Source organism: Nerophis ophidion, linkage group LG10, assembly GCF_033978795.1.
Source record: "Nerophis ophidion isolate RoL-2023_Sa linkage group LG10, RoL_Noph_v1.0, whole genome shotgun sequence".
NCBI lineage: Eukaryota > Metazoa > Chordata > Actinopteri > Syngnathiformes > Syngnathidae > Nerophis > Nerophis ophidion.
Window position 1 is genome coordinate 42,854,071 of NC_084620.1, and position 21,558 is coordinate 42,875,628.

At 42.2% G+C, this 21,558-nt stretch overlaps 1 protein-coding gene across 5 annotated transcripts in view; it reads left to right on the forward strand.

The window, feature by feature from the left end:
- The first annotated feature begins 730 nt into the window (after nt 1-730).
- Nucleotides 731-21,558, forward strand: part of LOC133560854 (protein Dok-7-like) — a 50,934-nt gene continuing 30,106 nt past the window's right edge. The window contains exons 1-10 of one of the 5 annotated variants that reach the window (XM_061913850.1): nt 731-945; nt 1,019-1,064; nt 2,797-3,027; nt 6,465-6,665; nt 7,485-7,604; nt 19,513-19,611; nt 19,680-20,359; nt 20,514-20,571; nt 20,735-21,202; nt 21,441-21,514. In XM_061913850.1, the coding sequence (XP_061769834.1) occupies nt 892-945; nt 1,019-1,064; nt 2,797-3,027; nt 6,465-6,665; nt 7,485-7,604; nt 19,513-19,611; nt 19,680-20,359; nt 20,514-20,571; nt 20,735-21,202; nt 21,441-21,514 (2,031 nt within the window). In that variant the 5' untranslated portion in view covers nt 731-891. The remainder of the gene's footprint in view (nt 946-1,018; nt 1,065-2,796; nt 3,028-6,464; nt 6,666-7,484; nt 7,605-19,512; nt 19,612-19,679; nt 20,360-20,513; nt 20,572-20,734; nt 21,203-21,440; nt 21,515-21,558) is intronic. The other 4 variants (XM_061913846.1, XM_061913848.1, XM_061913849.1 and 1 more) reach the window with 4 other exon arrangements.

Genomic DNA, 21,558 nt, shown 5'->3' on the forward strand with positions numbered 1-21,558 from the left:
TGGATCCATAGCTCTGTCCCGTTATGATCAATGCTGGAAAAGGTTATACATTCTCTTTCTGATGGATTATTGTTTGTTTGTGTCATGGTTGTGTTTAATTTATTCATCGTTATTGATAAATAAATGAACTTGGTCATAAACACATTAACACATTAATCTTCTACAAATTATAGTCATTATTCCATTTATAAGACAAATGTTCTTACCTTTTAGGTTAAACGACTTGCTTCCGTGTCTGAACATCCGAAATGTAGAGTTCCTTCCTGTACTGCCTCTGTGTGGCCGCCAGGTGTTAATTGTTAAAGTAATCAATGAAGGACCAGCCAGTGCAAGACCAGCTGCAGCCTGGCTGAGGGGTTTAAAAATCACTCAGACATCTTCAAAATGTTTCTCTTTAGGGGACCTGTTTTTTTTGTCCCCATAACGTCAAAGGTCCCCTAAAGTGACTTTGTAAACAGAGCAACATCCCCAATAAGTAAGCATTGCATTAACACACACACACACACACACACACACACACACACACACACACACACACACACACACACACACACACACACACACACACACACACACTATAACTCAACACTATTTTTTTTTTGTATGGAACCATACATGAAAAAGGACTACAGTTGTTGTTTTCATTCCCTAAATCTTGCATGTTTGTTCTACGTTTTATGACGCTGCGGCATTCTAAATATGTGTTTCTTCCACAGGTGGCAAGCTACCATGCCGTTTTCCATGTGTGTTGTTGTTGTTGCTGGAAGAGAAGGCGGGGCTTATTTCTTGGTTCGGGCGTGGACTTTATTGCCCTCCAGGCTTGGGAGCTATTTTGAAAGTGACCCTCAATCGGGCAGCCCACTCTGCAGCTGTCAGGAACCATGACTGAAGATGACGGAATCGGTTGTCGTGGAGGGATATGCCAGACTTCGAGACGGGAAAAAGGTATTTTTATTAAATTTGAAACAAAAAAAAAGTAGCGGAATAGGCTTAAACCGTTTGTTACTGTCTTCCACAGTGGAAAACTAGGTGGCTCGTTCTTCGTAAGCCGTCGCCTGTAGCAGGTAAGAATAACACTCTAGGTGCAACAGTGCATGTCATCCTACATTTAGCTAACAATATTATACATTTTGGCATAATATCTTTTTGCTAATCATTCTTACATATAACCAGTTAGAAAGTTAGCTGTAACGCAAAAAGTGGTTTAAACTGTGCATATTGTTTGCTACTGTATGTCGTGCAATACAAACAATCTAATTGTGTTTTTATTAATAACTTTGCAATAAAAAGTACAAATTTTATACAACTAACTAGAAAGTTGATGTTTTAATAAAATGTATATGACTCTTAACAGTGACAGTGCATGCCATGTACCTTCCAATTAATGTTTTATATTATAGGTTTGTGAGTCACAATTATGTGTAACCTAACAATAAAATATATATGTGGCCTCCGGGTTCTGTAACAACTTCTTCCCTCAGGCCATAAGACTTTTGAACTCATCATAATAATCCCCTCAATTCCTCCCCAAAACGGATTAACTCGCTGGAATATAAGCACAATACATCCATAAATGTGGATGCATATGCAAAAGTGCAATATATTTATCTGTACGGTAATCTATTTATCTATATCTGCACCTTATTGCTCTTTAATCCTGCACTAGAGCTAATGCAACAAAATATTGTTCTTATCTGTACTGTAAAGTTCAAATTTGAATGACAATAAAAGTAAGTCCAAGTCTAACTAGTTAAAAAAGTGTGCACTTTATCTATGCATATTAGTTGCGACAGTGCATGTCATGCACCATTAAACAACCTGAATATAGATAGATAGATAGATAGATAGATAGTACTTTATTGATTCCTTCAGGAGAGTTCCTTTAGGAAAATTAAAATTCCAGCAGCAGTGTACAGAGTTGAGATCAATTTAAATAAAAGTAAAAAGTAAATAATGGGGATTAAAATGGAAACAAAACAGAGAAATATTACAATAAGAATAAAAAATAAAAAGCAACAATGGGAATAAAAATGTAACCATAAAATAAGAACATAACAAGACAAAGTAGGCAGTAGTGAAAACGTATTGTACTGTTATTGATTTGCATCCTCTGTCATCCTAGTACCCCCCCTCCCCCCACCCCAGAGAGGAGTTGTACAGTCTAATGGCGTGTGGGACAAAGGAGTTTTTGAGTCTATTACTCATATGAATATAGAATATGTTTTTAATGGTAACTTCACTAAAAAGTGAGCAAATTGTGCGCCTTATTAATTACACAGTTCAACTGTGCATTCCATGCTCATTTGAGCTACTTAAAAGTGTGTTTTTATTTCTAAGTTTGCAATACAAAGTCTCGAGAATAGACCAAGCACAAATAAAGAGAAGCGTGACAAAATGACTGTTTTGCATAAACTTTTTATCATTTAACTGCATCCTAATCATGACAATGCATATGATCCAACCTCAGGTGACTTAATGTGCCTTTTTACTGTAAGTAGTATGTAAAACATTTTTTTAGACAATTGAAGAACTATGTAGGCCAAAGTCTGTAAAATTTTATTTTTTAGCTTTGCTTATGGCAGAGTATGCAATTCACTATTCAGCGACCTAATGTATGTTTTTACTTTATAACTTTCATAACAGCATATGTTTTGAGACAAATAAATCCTTGTAATTAGGTCCATGTTGTCACAGCTGTTGTGTTCAAGCATCAGAGTTAGGACACACACAAGCACACACACACTTGTAAATTGACATTGAGGACATTAATCACATGGACTCATTGGAATCTTCCAGATTGCCTCGTTTTGCTGGTTTTTAAAGACAAGTCGGACAAAGCCGAGGGCAACAAGGAGCGCGCCACCGTCACCCTGGAGGACATCTGCGGCCTTGAAACAGGACAGTGCTACGAGGACGTGGCCTTCACGCTGGTCATTCTCTGCCTTAACCAGGCGGCGCTGCTGGGCTTCGACAGTAGGGACAACCTACAGGCATGGGAGGGACACTTGCGTTACAGCCTTGGAGAAGGTGAGTACACTTAATTTCTATATAAGGTTTAGAGTTGACTGAAGTGTTTATCCCGATTCCCGACTAATGATAAGTTCAGACCTGTGGATACCCAGTTTAGGAGTCACAGGTTCCAACCTTCCTAGATCAAGTTCCAGCGTCAACAAGACCGTATTTGTCTATAGATTGTATTCAACTGATGTCACATCCAGCTCATTAACGCTGCAAGACTGGAAGCATCTGTTGTCGAAGCATTCTGGGTGGCATTTGGCCTTTGTGGAAGAAAAATGCCCAATGAGTGCGTTGTTTTAGGCTGTAAGAACCCTTCAGATCGCAAAAAAGAACAAAAGTTTCTTGAGAGATTCTTGAGCGGTAATCTAGAAGGGCGAAAAAGTGCAAGATTTTACAAAACGACTACGAGAAAGCTAGCTCTCTAATATAGTGTAGCAAGTCGAAGAATGCATTAATTTGCAGTTTGTTAAAGGTTTGTTTGTTTTATATACTTGTAATGTTTAATTATCTTGATATTATTTGTATTTTAGCTAGTTTTGGAGTTCTTAAAACACATTTTTGCTGCGAATGTTTGGTAAACCACCAACTTGGGGAGTCTAAATAAAAAAGAAAGCAATTGTGGGCAAAACCTAAAAGATTTGAGCTTTTACCAAAGGCAGCAATCATAAATAAAACTTTCAGCACATACACAATGTTGACATCTATAGTTATATTTTGATAAAGTTGAGGAAAACCATGGGTAATCGTGACGACCTGGTGCAACAACAACAAGGCAACCTGGCCAAAACTTACCCTACCATGCAGTTACAGTAAGCTGTGGTCACTTGTCCACCTTCTTTCACAAACAGCCAGGTGGTGTCTCCCATTATCTTAATTAGTGGTTAATGGAGAAATGAAAAACAGTAAATGAATGTTATCGAGTGTTACTAGCAGTTTGTTTACAAGGACACGTCCTTGCAAGACTTGCAATTCTTGCAATTCAACCTTATACACGAGCAAAAAAGATGCACGATTTATCCAGGAGAATCTTCATATAAAAAAAAAAAAAAAAAAAAGATGCACAATTTATCCAGGAGAATCTTCATACACTCCTCTCTGAGCTGCAACCTTATCGTGGTAGAGGAGTTTGCGTGTCCCAATGATCCTAGGAGCTATGTTGTCCGGGGGCATAAAGCCCCCTGGTAGGGTCTCCCAAGGCAAACAGGTTCTAGGTGAGGGATCAGACAAAGAGCAGCTCGAAGACCTTTATGAAGAAGAAACATCATGGACCCAGATTTCCCTCGCCCGGACACGGGTCACCGGGGCCCCCCTCTGGAGCCAGGCCCGGAGGTGGGGCACGATGGCGAGCGCCTGGTGGCCGGGCCTGTTCCCATGGGGCCCGGCCGGGCACAGCCCGAAGAGGCAACGTGGGTCACCCCTCCAATGGGCTCACCACCCATAGCAGGGGCCATAGAGGTCGGGTGCATTGTGAGCTGGGCGACAGCCGAAGGCAGGGCACTTGGCGGTCCGATCCTCGGCTACAGAAGCTAGCTCTTGGGACGTGGAACGTCACGTCACTGGGGGGGAAAGAGCCTGAGCTAGTGCGCGAAGTCGAGAAATTCCGGCTGGATATAGTCGGACTCACTTCGACGCACAGCAAGGGCTCTGGAACCACTTCTCTCGAGAGGGATTGGACCCTCTTTCACTCTGGCGTTGCCGGCAGTGAGAGGCGACGGGCTGGGGTGGCAATTCTTGTTTCCCCCCGGCTCAAAGCCTGTACGTTGGAGTTTAACCCGGTGGACGAAAGGGTAGCCTCCCTCCACCTTCGGGTGGGGGGACGGGTCCTGACTGTTGTTTGTGCTTATGCACCAAACAGCAGTTCAGAGTACCCACCCTTTTGTACCGATCCGTTGTGGTGAAGAAGGAGCTGAGCCGGAAGGCAAAGCTCTCAATTTACCGGTCGATCTACGTTCCCATCCTCACCTATGGTCATGAGCTTTGGGTCATGACCGAAAGGATAAGATCACGGGTACAAGCGGCCGAAATGAGTTTCCTCCGCCGTGTGGCGGGGCTCTCCCTTAGAGATAGGGTGAGAAGCTCTGCCATCCGGGAGGAACTCAAAGTAAAGCCGCTGCTCCTTCACATCGAGAGGAGCCAGATGAGGTGGTTCGGGCATCTGGTCAGGATGCCACCCGAACGCCTCCCTAGGGAGGTGTTTAGGGCACGTCCAACCGGTAGGAGGCCACGGGGAAGACCCAGGACACGTTGGGAAGACTATGTCTCCCGGCTGGCCTGGGAACGCCTCGGGATCCCCCGGGAAGAGCTAGACGAAGTGGCTGGGGAGAGGGAAGTCTGGGTTTCCCTGCTTAGGCTGTTGCCCCCGCGACCCGACCTCGGATAAGCGGAAGATGATGGATGGATGGATGGATCTTCATACAATTTCTTTCATCAAGCCACACAAAAATAAATTGTAGACCTCCACGCTCTTCCAAGTTTTCATCTGTTTTTTTTCCTGTAGAAAGATGTCTGGAGCACAATCGTTTGATATGTCTGGGAACTCAATCGGAAGATATTCCTTGAGTTCACTCAACACCTTTTTTTTTTTATAACATGCAGGGATAGGTTGAAAACAGAACTAGCTTGACCACCACCAGTATTCATTGGGCGGGACTTGAGCTGGACGTGACATCAGTAATGCTACTGATGTCACGTCCAGCAATGGCATATTTAGATTTTTTGCTCGTATCTGCTTTTAGCGTTAATATTTAGGCCCCCTGCGTACTCAGATAGTTTGCACACCATTTGCTGCACGGCAGCAATATTGGTTTGGTTGACCCTTACTTTGTAAGAAAAAGTCACATGACTGAATACTGAAAACTGATGTTTTGGAGTTGACAGGAGTATCCCAGGTGACTAGTCACAAGTTCACACATATCAAGACCAAGTTTTGGAATTGACAGGCATATACCAGCTGTTAAGTCACAAGTTTAGACCTTTCTCCACTAAGTTTTGCAGTTGAAGAGCATTCCAGCTGACTAGTCACATGTTCAGACCTTTGTAGACCAAGTTTTGGAGTTGACAGCAGTGTACTAGCTGATTAGTCAAAAGTTCAGACCTTTCAAGACTGGGTTTTGGAGTTGACAGGAGGGTTCCAGCTGACCAGTCAGAAGTTCAGACCTTTCTTGACGATGTTTTGGAGTTGACAATATTGTACCAGCTGTAAAGCATCGGTATTAGATCATTCCAGATTATTTTAAGAGTCGACAGTAACATACCAGCTTTAAGGTGTTAACAAGAGCGCACTTGTGTATAGCGGTATCAGATAGAGCAGTAGACCAAGTTTGGATGGTACCTCCAAACTAGTTGTAAATTTGGACCTTTCTCAGTTTAGAAGTTTTCATTAGATATAGCATGTATGGCACTGTGTTTACGCAAGAGAAACATATAACGATTTTCTGTATTGACAGTTCACAGGTTCAACGTTGGAGTCCTCGCGGGTACCAAGTTAGAAAGCGGACCAGCTACCCTTCACCTGTGCAACAACTTGTTGGCCCTCGTCCGAGACGTCCCACCTGTTGTCATTGGACATTGGAACCTTCCGGATCTACGAAGATATGGGCCTGTACCCAACGGTTTTGTGTTTGAGGGAGGAACACGCTGCGGTTACTGTAAGACCACCACCGCTAGCCTTTCTATCACATACAGAAAAACTTTCAAGACTATTACATTGTTAAAAAGTATAAAAAAGCCATTAACTAAGGGCTTTTTCTTAAAACGTTAAAACCTTTAAAATAAATGACACGTAAAGAGTTGACTGTTAACATGTTCGGTCTGTCACAAGTCCTTATTTAATGTTAACTGTCGTATTATTTCTAAAAACTAGCTTGCTGTCGTTAATCGTGAAACAAAAAGGAAAAAACATCTCGTTGTCCGTGGATTTTATTTGTAATTAGTAATTTTCTCTAAAATGTTTACAAAAAAATGAAAAAACAAATCCACAAGTTTAAAAGTAACACACATTGCTTGTCTTCTGTTTACTTTCCCAGCAAAGCAAAGAAGAAACTCTTGTTATCCAGAGAAAACAGACAATGTTGCATTGTGACAAATAGCAAAATATCATGCACTGGCACAACTGTTCCAACATAAGGGAAGTTTTCATCTCACTTTTGAATTCAAAGTAAATAAAATAAAAATGTATTTTTTATTGTACCCACTATTTGGTAGCAATAATCAGTAATGATCGTTCATCGCTTGAGTGGGGCAGAAAAGACAGCTGACCTTTGAAATTTCAAGTGTCGGGAATGTGATTGTTTGGACCACGCTTTAATGTGTGTGGTCTCACTAACAAGTCATGTTGTCAACAGGGAGGTCAAGGGGGTTGTGACCTTCGCTCTCTGAAGCCTCATGTTACCATTTGGAAGCTAACCTGTTGTCGTAGCAGTTTGTTGTTGTTTTTTTTTTTTATCCCATCTCGTTTTTCACTACAGGGTCTGGCGTTTTTCTGCTCACGTCGTCTGAAAGTGAGCAGATCAGCTTCCTGTTTGATTGCATTGTCCGAGAAATCTCTCCCACCAGGGTTCCGTTTGGACTGATGCCAATCCTGCCAGGTCAGTACAAGGCCTCATACATTCATAGACTTTGTTTGGACACCATACTTCCCAGAACACCCCCCTTTCTGGCAGAAGATCAACAAGCAGCTGCTTTTTGTGTAATTGGCTAATCCTTGGTGGCAATTAGAGTGGCGGGCTAAAATTGAGATCAATCATTTATGAATATGATGTGAAACTACAGTGGAATCTCTTCAAGAAACTTATTTTGAACTGGTAAATTCCGCACAATTTTTCCCATAGTGGGAATGATCTTCTGCATGATCAATTTGTGACCAATCTTAAGCATACATTGTATCTTAATATAACATTAACATTTTTAAGTGTAAAAATAAGATAACCACTGGAAAAATCAATAACACACCCAGAGACAAATATACACAAAATCATACTTTTCCCAAGTGTTAAAACTAACAAATATGGGAACTTACATCTTTGAATTCACCCACGTATAACTTATGATTAATCCTTTAACGTTAGCCTAAGCTTGTTTGCAGGCTGAATTTTTCAGTCTTTTTAGAACTTGGTTGACTGTTTTTTTGTCTGCCTCTGACATCATTCCAAAGCTAACTAGCATACAGACGAGAAAACAAAACATGGAACGCTGTGATTTTTTTTTTCAAGGCAGCGAACAAACATATCCTGTTCTATTGGGCATGAAACAAGTTTGAACTCAAATTTAAGTACAGACTGAGTACAAACTCAGTTTTGTAAAAAATGTTTCCCTTTTTGGTAGGTAATTATTTTGCCCATATGGGACATGTTTTAGATTTTTTTTTTCTTTCCGTGTGAACAGTACAATTCCGTTTTATTAAAATCTGACCCAGGCCTCTTTTGTGTGGTCATAAATCCGAGGCGACTTCATCCTGAGCGCTAAGGTCGCGTTAAAACAGTAAAAACACTGTGAAGCAGCTCACGTCAATGTCGGACTACTTTTGGCTTAGACTCCTCAGCCACAAGGTACTCGGAACAGACGTTATCGCAAATACCCCATCTTTTCTCATTCTGTCTTGTTTTACCACCGCCTCCATTTTTCCATTCATTGACTGCAGTCAGTGGGTGGCACGGGGGTGCCCAACCACCCTCGCGGGGACTTGCTCCATGAGTCCAATTATTGTCAAAGAATAAATAGAAGTGAGGGTCCTCACTAGCTGAGCAGACAAAAGCCTCCTAAATCACCAGAGGTATTTTTGTAACATCATCCGCACTCATTCTGCCAACCCTCCTCCAAGACTCCTGATTTGATATGCCACTCCACACTGTCTTGTCCCCAATGCCTCTTAATAAAATAATATACAATAAAAAAACATATACGTGGCCAGATAAAATTACTGCAAAATAAATTCAAACTTTTTTTCTAAATAAATTATTTTACCAAGCTTTGCGTGCATACTTTTTTGTAAGCACAGTGTGTGTGTATATATCAGTGTCTGTATGTATATATATATATATATATATATATATATATATATATATATATATATATCCATCCATCCATTTTCTACCGCTTATTCCCTTTGGGGTCGCGGGGGGCGCTGGTGCCTAACTCAGCTGCATTCAGGCGTAAGCCGGGGTACACCCTGGACAAGTCGCCACGTCATCGCAGGACTATACTGTATGTCTATATACAGTATATATATATATATATATATATATATATATATATATATACATATTTATATATACAAACCCCGTTTCCATATGAGTTGGGAAATTGTGTAAGATGTAAATATAAACAGAATACTGTGATTTGCAAATCATTTTCAACCCATATTCAATTGAATATGCTACAAATACAACATATTTGGTGTTCAAACTGATAAAAACATTTTTTTTTGCAAATAATCATTAACTTAAGAATTCGATGCCAGCAACACGTGACAAAAAATCTGGGAAAGGTGGCAATAAATACTGATAAAGTTGAGAAATGCTCAACACTTATTTGGAACATTCCACAGGTGTGCAGGCTAATTGGGAACAGGTGGGTGCCATAATTGGGTATAAAAGCAGCTTCCATGAAATGCTAAGTAATTCACAAACAAGGATGGGGCGAGGGTCACCAATTTGTAAGCAAATTGTCGAATAGTTTTAGAACAACATTTCTCAACGAGCTATTGCAAGGAATTTAGGGATTTTACCATCTACTGTCCGTAAAATCATCAAAAGGTTCAGAAAATCTGGAGAAATCACTGCACGTAAGCGATGATATTACGAACTTTTGATCCCTCAGGCGGTACTGCATCAAAAAGCGACATCAGTGTGTAAAGGATATCACCACATGGGCTCAGGAACACTTCATAAAACCACTGTCAGTAACTACAGTTGGTCTCTACATTTGTAAGTGCAAGTTAAAACTCTGCTATGCAAAGCAAAACCCATTCATCAACAACACCAGGGAACGCCGCTGGCTTCGCTGGGCCCGAGCTCATCTAAGATGGATTGATGCAAAGTGGAAAAGTGTTCTGTGGTCTGACGAGTCCACATTTCAAATTATATTAAACTTATAAACTTTATTTTGTTTTGCAAATAATAATTAACTTACAATTTAATGGCTGCAACATGTCCAAAAGTAGTTGGGAAAGGGCATGTTCACCACTGTGTTACATCACTTTTTCTTTTAACAACACTCAATAAACGTTTGGGAACTGAGGAAACTAATTGTTGAAGCTTTGTATGTGGAATTATTTCCCATTCTTGTTTTATGTAGAGCTTCAGTTGTTCAACAGTTCGGGGTCTCCGCTGTCGTATTTTACGCTTCATAATACGCCACACATTTTCGATGGGAGACAGGTCTGGACTGCAGGCGGGCCAGGAAAGTACCCGCACTCTTTTTTTAGCTGAAATAAACAGGGGCGTCCATGATAACGTTGCTTGGATGACAACATGTGTTGTTGCAAAACCTGTGTGGACCTTTCAGCATTAATGGTGCCTTCACAGATGTGTAAGTTACCCATGCCTTGGGCACTAATACACCCCCATACCATCACAGATGCTGGCTTTTAAACTTTGCGCCTATAACAATCCGAATGGTTATTTTCCTCTTTGTTCTGGAGGACACCATGTCCTCTGTTTCCAAATATAATTTGAAATGTGGACTCATCAGACCACAGAACACCTTTCCACTTTGCATCACTCCATCTTAGGTGAGCTCGGGCCTATATTCCGTTTATTTTTACATCTAACACAATTTCCCAACTCATATGGAAACGGGGTTTGTATATATATATATATATATATACATATATATATATATATATATACAATATGGAAACAGGGTTTCTATATATAATATATACAAACCCCGTTTCCATATGAGTTGGGAAATTGTGTTAGATGTAAAAATAAACGGAATATAATGATTTGCAAATCATTTTCAACCCATATTCAGTTGAATATGCTACAAATACAACATATTTGATGTTCAAACTCAAAAACTTTCTTTTCTTTTTGCAAATAATAACTAACTTAGAATTTCATGGCTGCAACACGTGCCAAAGTAGTTGGGAAAGGGCATGTTCACCACTGTGTTACATGGCCTTTCCTTTTAACAACACTTAGTAAAAGTTTGGGAACTGAGGAGACACATTTTTTAAGCTTCTCATGTGGAATTCTTTCCCATTCTTGCGTGATGTACAGCTTAAGTTGTTCAACAGTCCGGGCCTCTCCGTTGTGGTATTTTAGGCTTCATAATGCACCACACATTTTCAATGGGAGACAGGTCTGGACTACAGGCAGGCCAGTCTAGTACCCGCACTCTTTTAGTATGAAGCCATGTTGATGTAACACGTGGCTAGGCATTGTCTTGCTGAATTAAGCACGGGCGTCCATGGTAACATTGGTTGGATGGCAACATATGTTGCTCTAAAACCTGTATGGACCTTTCAGCATCAATGGGTCCTTCACAGATGTGTAAGTTACCCATGCTTTGGGCACTAATACACCCCCATACCATCACAGATGCTGGCTTTTCAACTTTGCGCCTATAACAATCCGGATGGTTCTTTTCCTCTTTGGTCCGGAGGACACGACGTCTACAGTTTCCAACAACATTTTGAAATGTGGACTCCTCAGACCACTGAACACTTTTCCACTTTGTATCAGTCCATCTTAGATGAGCTCAGGCCCAGCGAAGCCGACTGTGTTTCTGGGCGTTGTTGATTAACGGTTTTTGCCTTGCATAGGAGAATTTTAACTTGCATTTACAGATGTAGCGACCAACTGTAGTTACTGACAGTGGGTTTCTGAAGTGTTCCTGAGCCCGTGTGGTGATATCTTTTACACACTGATGTTGCTTGTTTATGCAGTACAGCCTGAGGGATCAAAGGTCACGGGCTTAGCTGCTTACGTTCAGTGATTTCTCCGGATTCTCTGAACCCTTTGATGATATTACAGACCGTAGATGGCGAAATCCCTAAATTCCTTGCAATAGCTTAAACTGTCAAACAGTTAAACAATTTGCTCAAGCATTTATTGACAAAGGAGTGACCCTCGCCCCATCCTTGTTTGTGAATGACTGAGCATTTCATGTTCCCAATTAGCTTGCACACCTGTGGGATGTTCCAAATAAGTGTTTGATGTGCATTTCTCAACTTTATCAGTATTTATTGCCACATTTCCCAAATTCTTTGTCAAGTGTTGCTGGCATCAAATTCGAAAGTTAATGATTATTTGCAAAAAAAAAATGTTTATCAGTTTGAACATCAAATATGTTGTATTTGTAGCATATTGAATTGAAAATGGGTTGCAAATGATTGGCAAATCATTGTATTACGTTTATATTTGTTACGATAGCGCCGCATCCCGGATATGCGGGGAGTGTCGCCTCTCGATGCACGGGATCAAAACAAGCAGGAATGAAGGTAGAAACACGTTTTAATATCCATCCATCCATTTCCTACCGCTAATTACCTTTTGGGATCGCGGGGGGCGCTGGCGCCTATCTCAGCTACAATCGGGCGGAAGGCGGGATACACCCTGGACAAGTCGCCACAAAAGATAACTTGTACAAACGGTAAAAATAAAAGTTTGCCAATGCACGGGAAGTAGAACACAAAACGTGAGCAAAAAGCAGAGTTCAAAAACTCCATAAAGCGCGAGCCGAGCGCGCGGAGGCTAAGCTATACTTAGCAGAGAGAATACAAACAGACAAAACTAACGTAACTGTTTCGTGGTGCAAACAAACTGGCGACGAGGAAATGAGGTAGCAGGCGGTCTTAAATACAACACAATAAATCAAAACAGGTGTGCTTTGGGAGTGCGTGCAGGAGGCGTAATTAAGTAGCCATGGTGATGAATGTAAACAAGGAAGTGTTCAACTGAAGGGATCGGCAGAGTCCAAACGTGATCAAAACATATCCAAATCAAAACAATAAATGATCCGTGTAGCGGATCGTGACATTACCACCCCCCCTTAAGGGGCAGATCCCAGATGCCCCAAAAAACCCAATATAGAGCCAACCCCCTCCCAAAACAAGACAGTCCAAACGTTACGGGAGGGCGGCGGGAGGACTTGGCGGAGGGTCGGCAAGTACCGTGTCCCCGAATCCACCGGGGACACAACAAGTGGCGGCGGCGGGTGGGACATCGCTGCAAACACAATCTGGGCGGGCGGACCCGCAAAGGCCACATTCGTGGCTGACGAGGACAAGGGCGCGTCCTGCGAGGAGGACGCCCGGGATAGGACCACAACTGTGGCCGGCGTGGCGGTGGACGCGCCCGCTGAGGAGGACGCCCGGGTTACGGCCTCACCCGTGGCCGGCGTGGAGGTGGACGCGCCCGCTGAGGAGGACGCCCCGGGTACGGCCACACCCGTGGCTGGCGTGGAGGTGGACGCGCCCGCTGAGGAGGACGCCCGGAGTATGGCCACATCCGTGGCCGACATGGAGGTGAATTAGGTCTGGCTGAAGCAGGTACTGATGCTGCCGTGGATGCCGGCAGAGGAGCGGGTGCTGATTCCGGCAGAGGAGCAGGTGCTGGAGCCAGCAGAGGAGCAGGTGCTGGAGACGGCAGAGGAGCAGGTGCTGGAGCCGGCAGAGGAGCAGGTGCTGGAGCCGGCAGAGGAGCAGTTGCTGGTGCCGGCAGAGGAGCAGGTGCTAGTGCCGGCAGCGGATCAGGTGCTGGTGCCGGCAGAGGATAAGTGCTGGTGCCGGCAGAGGATCAGGTTGCTGGTGCCGGCAGAGGATCAGGTGTCGATGCCAGCAAAGAAGCGGGAACTGCTCTCTGCCGCGGAGCAGGTACTGGTCTCCGTCGCGGAGCAGGCACAGGGACCCGCCGAGGAGAACAAGGAGACTGGCTGAAAGGAGGACCAGGACTACGATGAGGGAAACGACTAACACTAGGGCTTGGGCAAGGACTTGTGTGAGGACCAGGACTAACAATCGGACTAGTGCTCTTGCAAGAGCTAGGGCAAGGACCAGGACTTACAATCTTACTGGTGCTTGGGCCATGACTTGGACAAGGACTAGGACTAACAGTAACACTGGGGCTCGGACAAGAACTTGGGCAAGGACTAGGGACTAAGACCACAAGGGGGATCAGAACTAAGGTTACTATGACAAGAAACAAGACTCGGGACAGGACTCTGACTAGGACTCGAAACAGGACTATAACAAAAACTTGGACCAGGACTTGGACTACGACTCAATCTACAAGTCGGTCGACGAGTAAGACTAGAACACGGACTAGCAAGACGGCTAGGACTTGAACTCTGAATCAGAACCAGAGTGGGACTAGAACTAATACGGAAAACAGGAGGAGGAGGTCTCGGAGGCTTGACTGGTTTACCAGGATGACAGGTGGTGGAGAACTAGAGGGAAGTGCAGGCTTAACCGGGGGAAACTCCGGAGGAGGAGGTCTAATGGGCCGGAGTTTCAAGTGCTGGAATAGAGGTGGAAGAGGTTTGACTGGTTGTCCAGGTCGCTTAGTGGTTTGCAGCGGTGCTACCTCCGTAGCACGGAGGTAGCACCGCTTTATAGCACCGCTTTATTCCTCTTTGTGGCTGTGACGCACCTGTTGCGCTGGTGAGATGGGAGGGGGCGGGGGGAGTTGTGTGTAGTGATGGGTTGATGAGGCGTCATGTAGCGTTTCGACACATTGCAAAACTGTATTGATACTGTGTCAATACTGTGTCACTAAATACTGACATCTGCTGGACATTAAAAATCCCTACAGGCAACCTATGGACCGACTCAACTGACACTGATTTGACCTAGTGTATACAATAATATAAACCAAGTCATTGTATTTCATTTAGGATTATTTCATATCTTCATTTAAATAAAAATATATTTTTATCTTTTTTAGATACAGTCAATAAATAATGTGAACATGTATCATAACATGGAAATCTAAGAAAACGTGTTGGGACTGAGGATACTTGTAGACTGGGAATTTTTATTTTATTTTTTATTTTTATTTTTGACATGCGCTCTGAATACGCACTGTTGATTGATTGATTGAAACTTCTATTAGTATATTGCACAGTACAGTACGTATTCCGTACAATCGACCACTAAATGGTAACACCCGAATAAGTTTTTCAACTTAACCATGTTAATCAATTCATGGTAAAAAGGTAATGGGTTCGAGCTGGGTTCGAGCTGGATTCAAACAAGTGCCCTAAGGAACTCAGCATGAACAACTACAGTCCTCCACTCTACCAACTGAGCTATCGAAGGGGTTGGTTGCTACCGCTTTTTAATGTAACCAATCGGATGGTTGTGTGGGTGGGACAATGCTGGAAACTTTGAGAGAACAGGATGAAACGACAAGGAAATGAACACAAATACCTTTTTTCCGATATATGATCAAAATATTCTCACACGGCGGAAATGATCTCCGACGACGATAAATTACAAATGACCAATGACAGAAGTGCGGCGATTCTGTTGGCAGCAGCATCTTGTTGACTATGTGCTTCCTTATAAACACAGTTTGGCGCGCAGACGTCAGTGCAACACAGTTCGCGTATCGGTCACGTGACTGAAACAGTTCATGATCGGTCAAATGACTTTCGTAAAGCGGTACGCGCACCGACACAGGGTTTTGCTCTATGAGCTAGACGCATGCGCCAATGCATCTGTGTTGCCGGACCAATCACTAGTTGTGTGCATGTAGCGTGCCTCATCTGGAGGCTAAATACACACAGTGTTTGTTTAAATGTTGCTTGATAAGGAAATGTTGATGCATATTCTTTACTTGGTCTGATAAATGTTGGAACAGTTTGCTTCATTAGTAGGGTGAAGTTATTCAATTTAAAGTGTTTGATTTAACTGTGCTGGATCATTGGCTGTTAGTTAGGGCATAGGAAACGGGTCATTTTTCTACCAGTAGACAGCATTTAAGATCTGAGTGTTCACTGCTAAATAAATACATTTATATTGGATATGTATTTTAAATATGCATATAAAATACGTGCTTAATTGGTATGGTATTTATGTATTTGCATATTGGGTTTTCTGCTGCATTTATTTATTGTGTTTTTGGGGTTAAATGTATTTTATATGTATCTTGGTGTATTTGTGTTGAGACAATTTATATAAAATCTGTTTTAACTTAAAGGGAAAATATTCGTCAATTTTCTTGCACGTGTTTAATGGTTAAGAGTTTGATAGCCTAATTATAATTGTAAATTATGGGATTGGAATTGATTCATTTTGTACAGCATGTTAATCTTGTGGTGTTTTGTCCTTTTAAAGGTTTTTCACCTAAAAGCTAAAAACTAAGACTACCAAAAGCCCCTAAAGACTGCAAAAAGCTACCAAAGACTCTAAAAGCTCCTAAAAGCTACCAAAAGCTGCTAAAGGCTGCTACAAAGGCATAAGAAGCTGTTTCATTGTTTGAAGAAATTGTGGCAAACTAAAGGAAAATAAAAGGAAAAAAAAAAAAAAAAATGACAGTCTGGTCTTTTGAGTGAAATCCAGAAACCATATTCAGCACTGGGATAAGCACAGCTAAAAAAGCAAAACACTTGACAAAATGTTTGGGTAAAATTTTATGAAACAATGGAGGGATGTAGTTAATCATAGAACTGGAATACAATTTTAAAAAGTATATAGTTTGAATCGAGAATTGCTTTGAATCGAGCTTAGATTCTGAATGGAATCGTTACCACCAAGACTCAAAACAAATCGAATCGCGTGGTGCCAAAAGATTCACAGTCCTATTGTCCAGTCATATACAATAGTAGTTTTCCTAAAAGTCATGAATTATGGACCCCGTAGTGCGACACTGACAGCAACACTTGGAGTCCTCATTCTTTGCCAAGTTGGTCATAATGGAACCCAGCCCTCAAACAGAATACGTTTTCCATCAACTGAATATAGTTTCTGTTCATACAGTTCTTTAATGATCTCAGACAGTAATTGAATAGCCAGTTCAGGCATATGTAGATCTTTTCAGGCACAGTTAAAGATACGAAATTGTGCACCTCTGTCGAGCAATGCTGTCATAGCTAAACCTCTTAAATTACTCTGCATTAGGGCCTTTTTTCCCGTTACACTGGCAACAGCAGCTCAAAATATAACTCAGGGACTTGTCGATATTCGTGTTATTTGAGAGAAGTGAAAGGGTGCATTTATTTTTGTGGTGTCGATCTGAGTTTGGAGCCGTTTTTCTGATCTGATCATTTGTTTCTCTGCTGTAGCGAACAGTTCATGTTCCTGTGTTTCTCGTGGCAGTCCTTTATATTTGAGAAACCGTGATTACAATTTGGTTGGCTCCGTTTGAGACATTATGGGAAGCCATATAGTTTCTCTCCTTTCTCACCATATAATTTCTCTCCACCAACTGGTGGCTGAAGTTGTCATTTTTTGGTTACAATATTTGTGAGATCTTCGACTTTGGCTGTCATTTCCTTAATTGGATTTATCTTGTCTTTAGGTGCTGAACTCACATGTTTATACTGTTTTGCGATTGCAGTGTATTCTACACCAACTCGACGCCATACGCATGTACTGGGGACTTGTCGACAGAAAAACCGTATTGTATTTTATCTTTCCCTCGCACTAGTGATTCTCATTACATTTTGTATTTTATTTGGTTTCAGGTTTTATTTGTCGTGATCCCCTTTGATCCCTTAGTTTATTTGCTTACAGACATTATTGTAGCAGTAAAACCTATTCAGTTTTTTTAATATCTAAAGAGTGATATCCAACTTTTTACTCTCTTACGCAATTGGCAGTAGAACAGGTTTTTTAGGTAAATGATTCCCTCTGGTGCACACTGGATGGAACGGATGAGTGTGTTGACTTGACATGCTCTGGCAACAGGAGGGCGTCTTTGTGAATTTGTTGCAGAATTAATGCTTTGTCTAATCTTTTTCCCCAGCTCTTCATAATCAGTGAAAGCTATGCCAGCATTTCAGTGTTAGTGGGATCTGATCCAATAACAGGTGGCACTGGCTCCACTAGGTTGTTTGTGAATACTCTACAACCTAGCAAAGTGGAACTGACTGGCAGGATTAAAGGGGTCCGATTATGCAAACAACAACTTTTCTTAGCTGTTTGTACCTTTTTCTGTGGACTTGGGATCTGCATAAGTCCCAAAAACTTGAAATCAAGCCATGGAGGCATGGGGGAAATATTTATAAAACAATCTTTAAGTTTTTCCAAATGTGCTCCAAACCACCCATTTGGAGACTTTAGTGATGTATTTTTGCCTTATGTCTGCAGATATTTGGTAGCGGTTTACCCAAAAAGCTTAGTGAAAGTCCACAATTTTGGTTCAGTTGCAGTCCAAAGTTGTCAATAAGAACCCTTTTTCTCTATCCTGTTGAGAAAGTCTGCGGACTCAATATGGAAGCGCTAAAAACTACTACATGGCTGATGGGGTGGAGACACAGTAAAACGGAGCTTGCTCTCGAGGAGCGCTTCGGCACATAAATATGCCCGCCCACAAAACAGCGCATTCTAAAGAGTTTGTGAAAAAGCAAATGGTAAATGGGTTGTACTTGTATAGCGCTTTTCAACCTTTTTAAGGAACTCAAAGCGCTTTGACACTATTTCCACATTCACCCATTCACAGACATATTCACACACTGATGGCGGGAGCTGCCATGCAAGTCGCTAACCAGGACCCATCAGGAGCAAGGGTGAAGTGTCTTGCTCAAGGACACAACTAGCATGGTAGAAGGTGGGGATTGAACCAAGAACCCTCAGGTTGCTGGCACAGCCACTCTCCCAACAGCGCCACGCCGTACGCATCTTAAATATGGCCTGTTAAACAAAATCTATGCAAAATTTAGATCAAAGAACCACCGTTTACATATTATGTAGCCCACAAGGAAGTGTTTTAAATATAGGGGGACAAAAAAAATCATAATAATTTGAGGCTGACTTCTTCACTATCTTGTTGGGATGTTTGGTTTGTTGCATCGCCGTCTGCTTCCATGGATTGCATTCCTAAATCTGACAAGTGCAGTAAAAGTGTTCTTCACAATATCATCAAGGGTGTCTTTTAAAAAATCATCAACTCTTTCATTCCTGTGTCTTTTGAATCAAGTAAATGTGTGCTGGGCTTGAATGAATTGACAGGGCAAAATGTTGGTTGAAATATAATTATTTGTCTAATTTTATTCCACATTTGATTCTCCATGAACCGGGAAGTAACCTATATATGTTAACAAACAGCAGGACCAGGATGAAATAGCTTTTTTGAATGTAATTGAGCGAACTATTGCTAACAAAATTACATAGATCTAAATTTGTTTAAACTTTTGTTAGAGATGTAAATTTTGGAATGTAAACTTGACACAAAGGATTTAGACTTCAGAAAAAAACGGTCCCTTACACCAAATCCTAACACCTTATGTCAAATTCACCCCCCAAAAAAGGATCGGCTAACAAACAAAAATACAGTGCTTTATAGTTTTCTCCCAACTTGTTTAACCTGACTTCCCCCTCGTTGACAGATCCTGGCACCAGTCAGACCAACTTTGAGGAAAAGTTGAACCACGAGACACAAGAACTGGAGAAGCGACTTAGCATGCTCTCCAATCAGAACAGCATGGGTACAATGTTATATGGTACACTTATATTGTATATATTTACACACCTTAATGGTTCTCTTTTTTAACAGTGTACTCCACGTTCAGCAGCGACGACCGCAGCATATCGGGTTCATCCGACACCTCAGACACCAGCCAAATGGATAGCAGCATTTCCAGCCGTTTGGCCATTTGGACTGAACTGCCAATGGCAAAAATTTCAGGCAACCACCCTAAAGTGGTAAGCGTGGAGAAGCTGTCTGCTAACCAGGGTGATGGACATAACCTGGATGCCAAAGCTCCAAGACAGCTGCAGGAAATTGGTCGGCAGAGCTCCTCGGATAGCGGAATCGCCACTGGGAGCCATATCTCGTATTCTGGAAGTTTATCCTCATACACAGGGAGTCTAGACATTTGTGAGGACTTTGGTTCAGTTTTTAGCCTGCCACCCCACTTAGCTCAAGATATGAGTCCTTGTTGTTGCGCCAAAGGTCCAGAAGGCGAGTACAAGGTACCCACATCACTCAGGTATCTGTATGACACCCCGAGAAATCTGATCCAGGGGAAAGGTGGGCAAACGGTGGACACCAATCACCAAAGTCCCCTGACAGAGTCCTTAAAAGGGGTTATTTCAAAAACACCACTAGTGTGCTCGCATAGGTCTTCCGGGGAGAGCGGCATGAAGCGGAATGACACTGAGTCCTGTCACTTGTTCAGCTCTCTTACATCCAAAACGATAGTGACCATTTGTGCAACATGCGGTGGGTTTCAGGTAAGGTTGCCGTAGTACAATTTCCATAGTACATGGAAATGAAATTTTTTTTCTCAATTCTGTGTACATGTTTTTGTTAATATTTCTTATGGTGTTTCAACAAGAAACGATCAGGTTTTAATTATTTGTATGTTTGTATTATATCATTTCACAGGGGACACCACCCCTCATAATCAACCTTGCCAGCGGGGCAATGTTGCCTGCTGTACCAGGTAGGCCACAAAGATGACCTGTAATAAACAAACACACTGCATGCATTTTTTTCCTGTATGGATGTGTGATTGTTTGAACTTTGGATGCCGCCCATGTGGGACCTGGGACCCAATGGCAAAAAATCACAATAAAGGCAGCTCAACGTGATATTTCCCAATCCAGCAGATCGGAATGTTGAAAAATTATCACCGCCCAGTTCGGACAGGCCGTCATGCGAGGAACCGCTAATGCCTAAAAAGGGGCGGGAGAAACTGGCTAGCCTCTTCAACGAACTCCTTCGCTACCCCAAAGAATGGAAATCCAACCGACGGAACTTGTATGAAGTCATGGTCCCCGCACCGTTATACCCGCACCCCATAACCCAACCGCCTGGCAATTGTGCTTCGACAGTCATTTACGAAGACTGCTTTAAGTGCCTGAAGGCACGCTGTCACTCGCCCCAAAAGGGCCCGCCTCTTGGATTAAAATGGAGTGGTAAAATATTCAGCGACTTGCAAAGTTTTTTGACTGGGCTGCAACTGACAAAAAGTTCAGAAGATGAAGATGCTAAAACGTTGCCCGGATCCCAGATGGTGGTTGGTGGTCAAAACCCAGATGAGGACCAGAATGGTCAGGCATTGCACAGTGACGGTAAGGTCCTCTTTCGTCTTTTCCAACTGGACCTTGGACTTTTTTTCCTCCTTACTCCGTTTTCTTCTTTCTTCTCCTCCGTTTCCATCTTTGTTCTCTGGGGCAGATAATTTGTGTCTGACGAGACACTCACAAAGTTCATTTTTGTAGTAATATTGACTGCTTTGTTTGTTAAATTCATAGTGAATTAACTATTGTGACGCTCATAACGACTGGTATTTTTCTTCCCTCTTACCAGTCAGTTGGCCTTGTGTCAAAGAGGAGGGTCGGAGAGCTGATCCCGCTTATGAAATAATGGGGACAAACTCTGAGGTATTTCCGTCTTCCAAGTTTGATTAAATTACAATATTATTCTA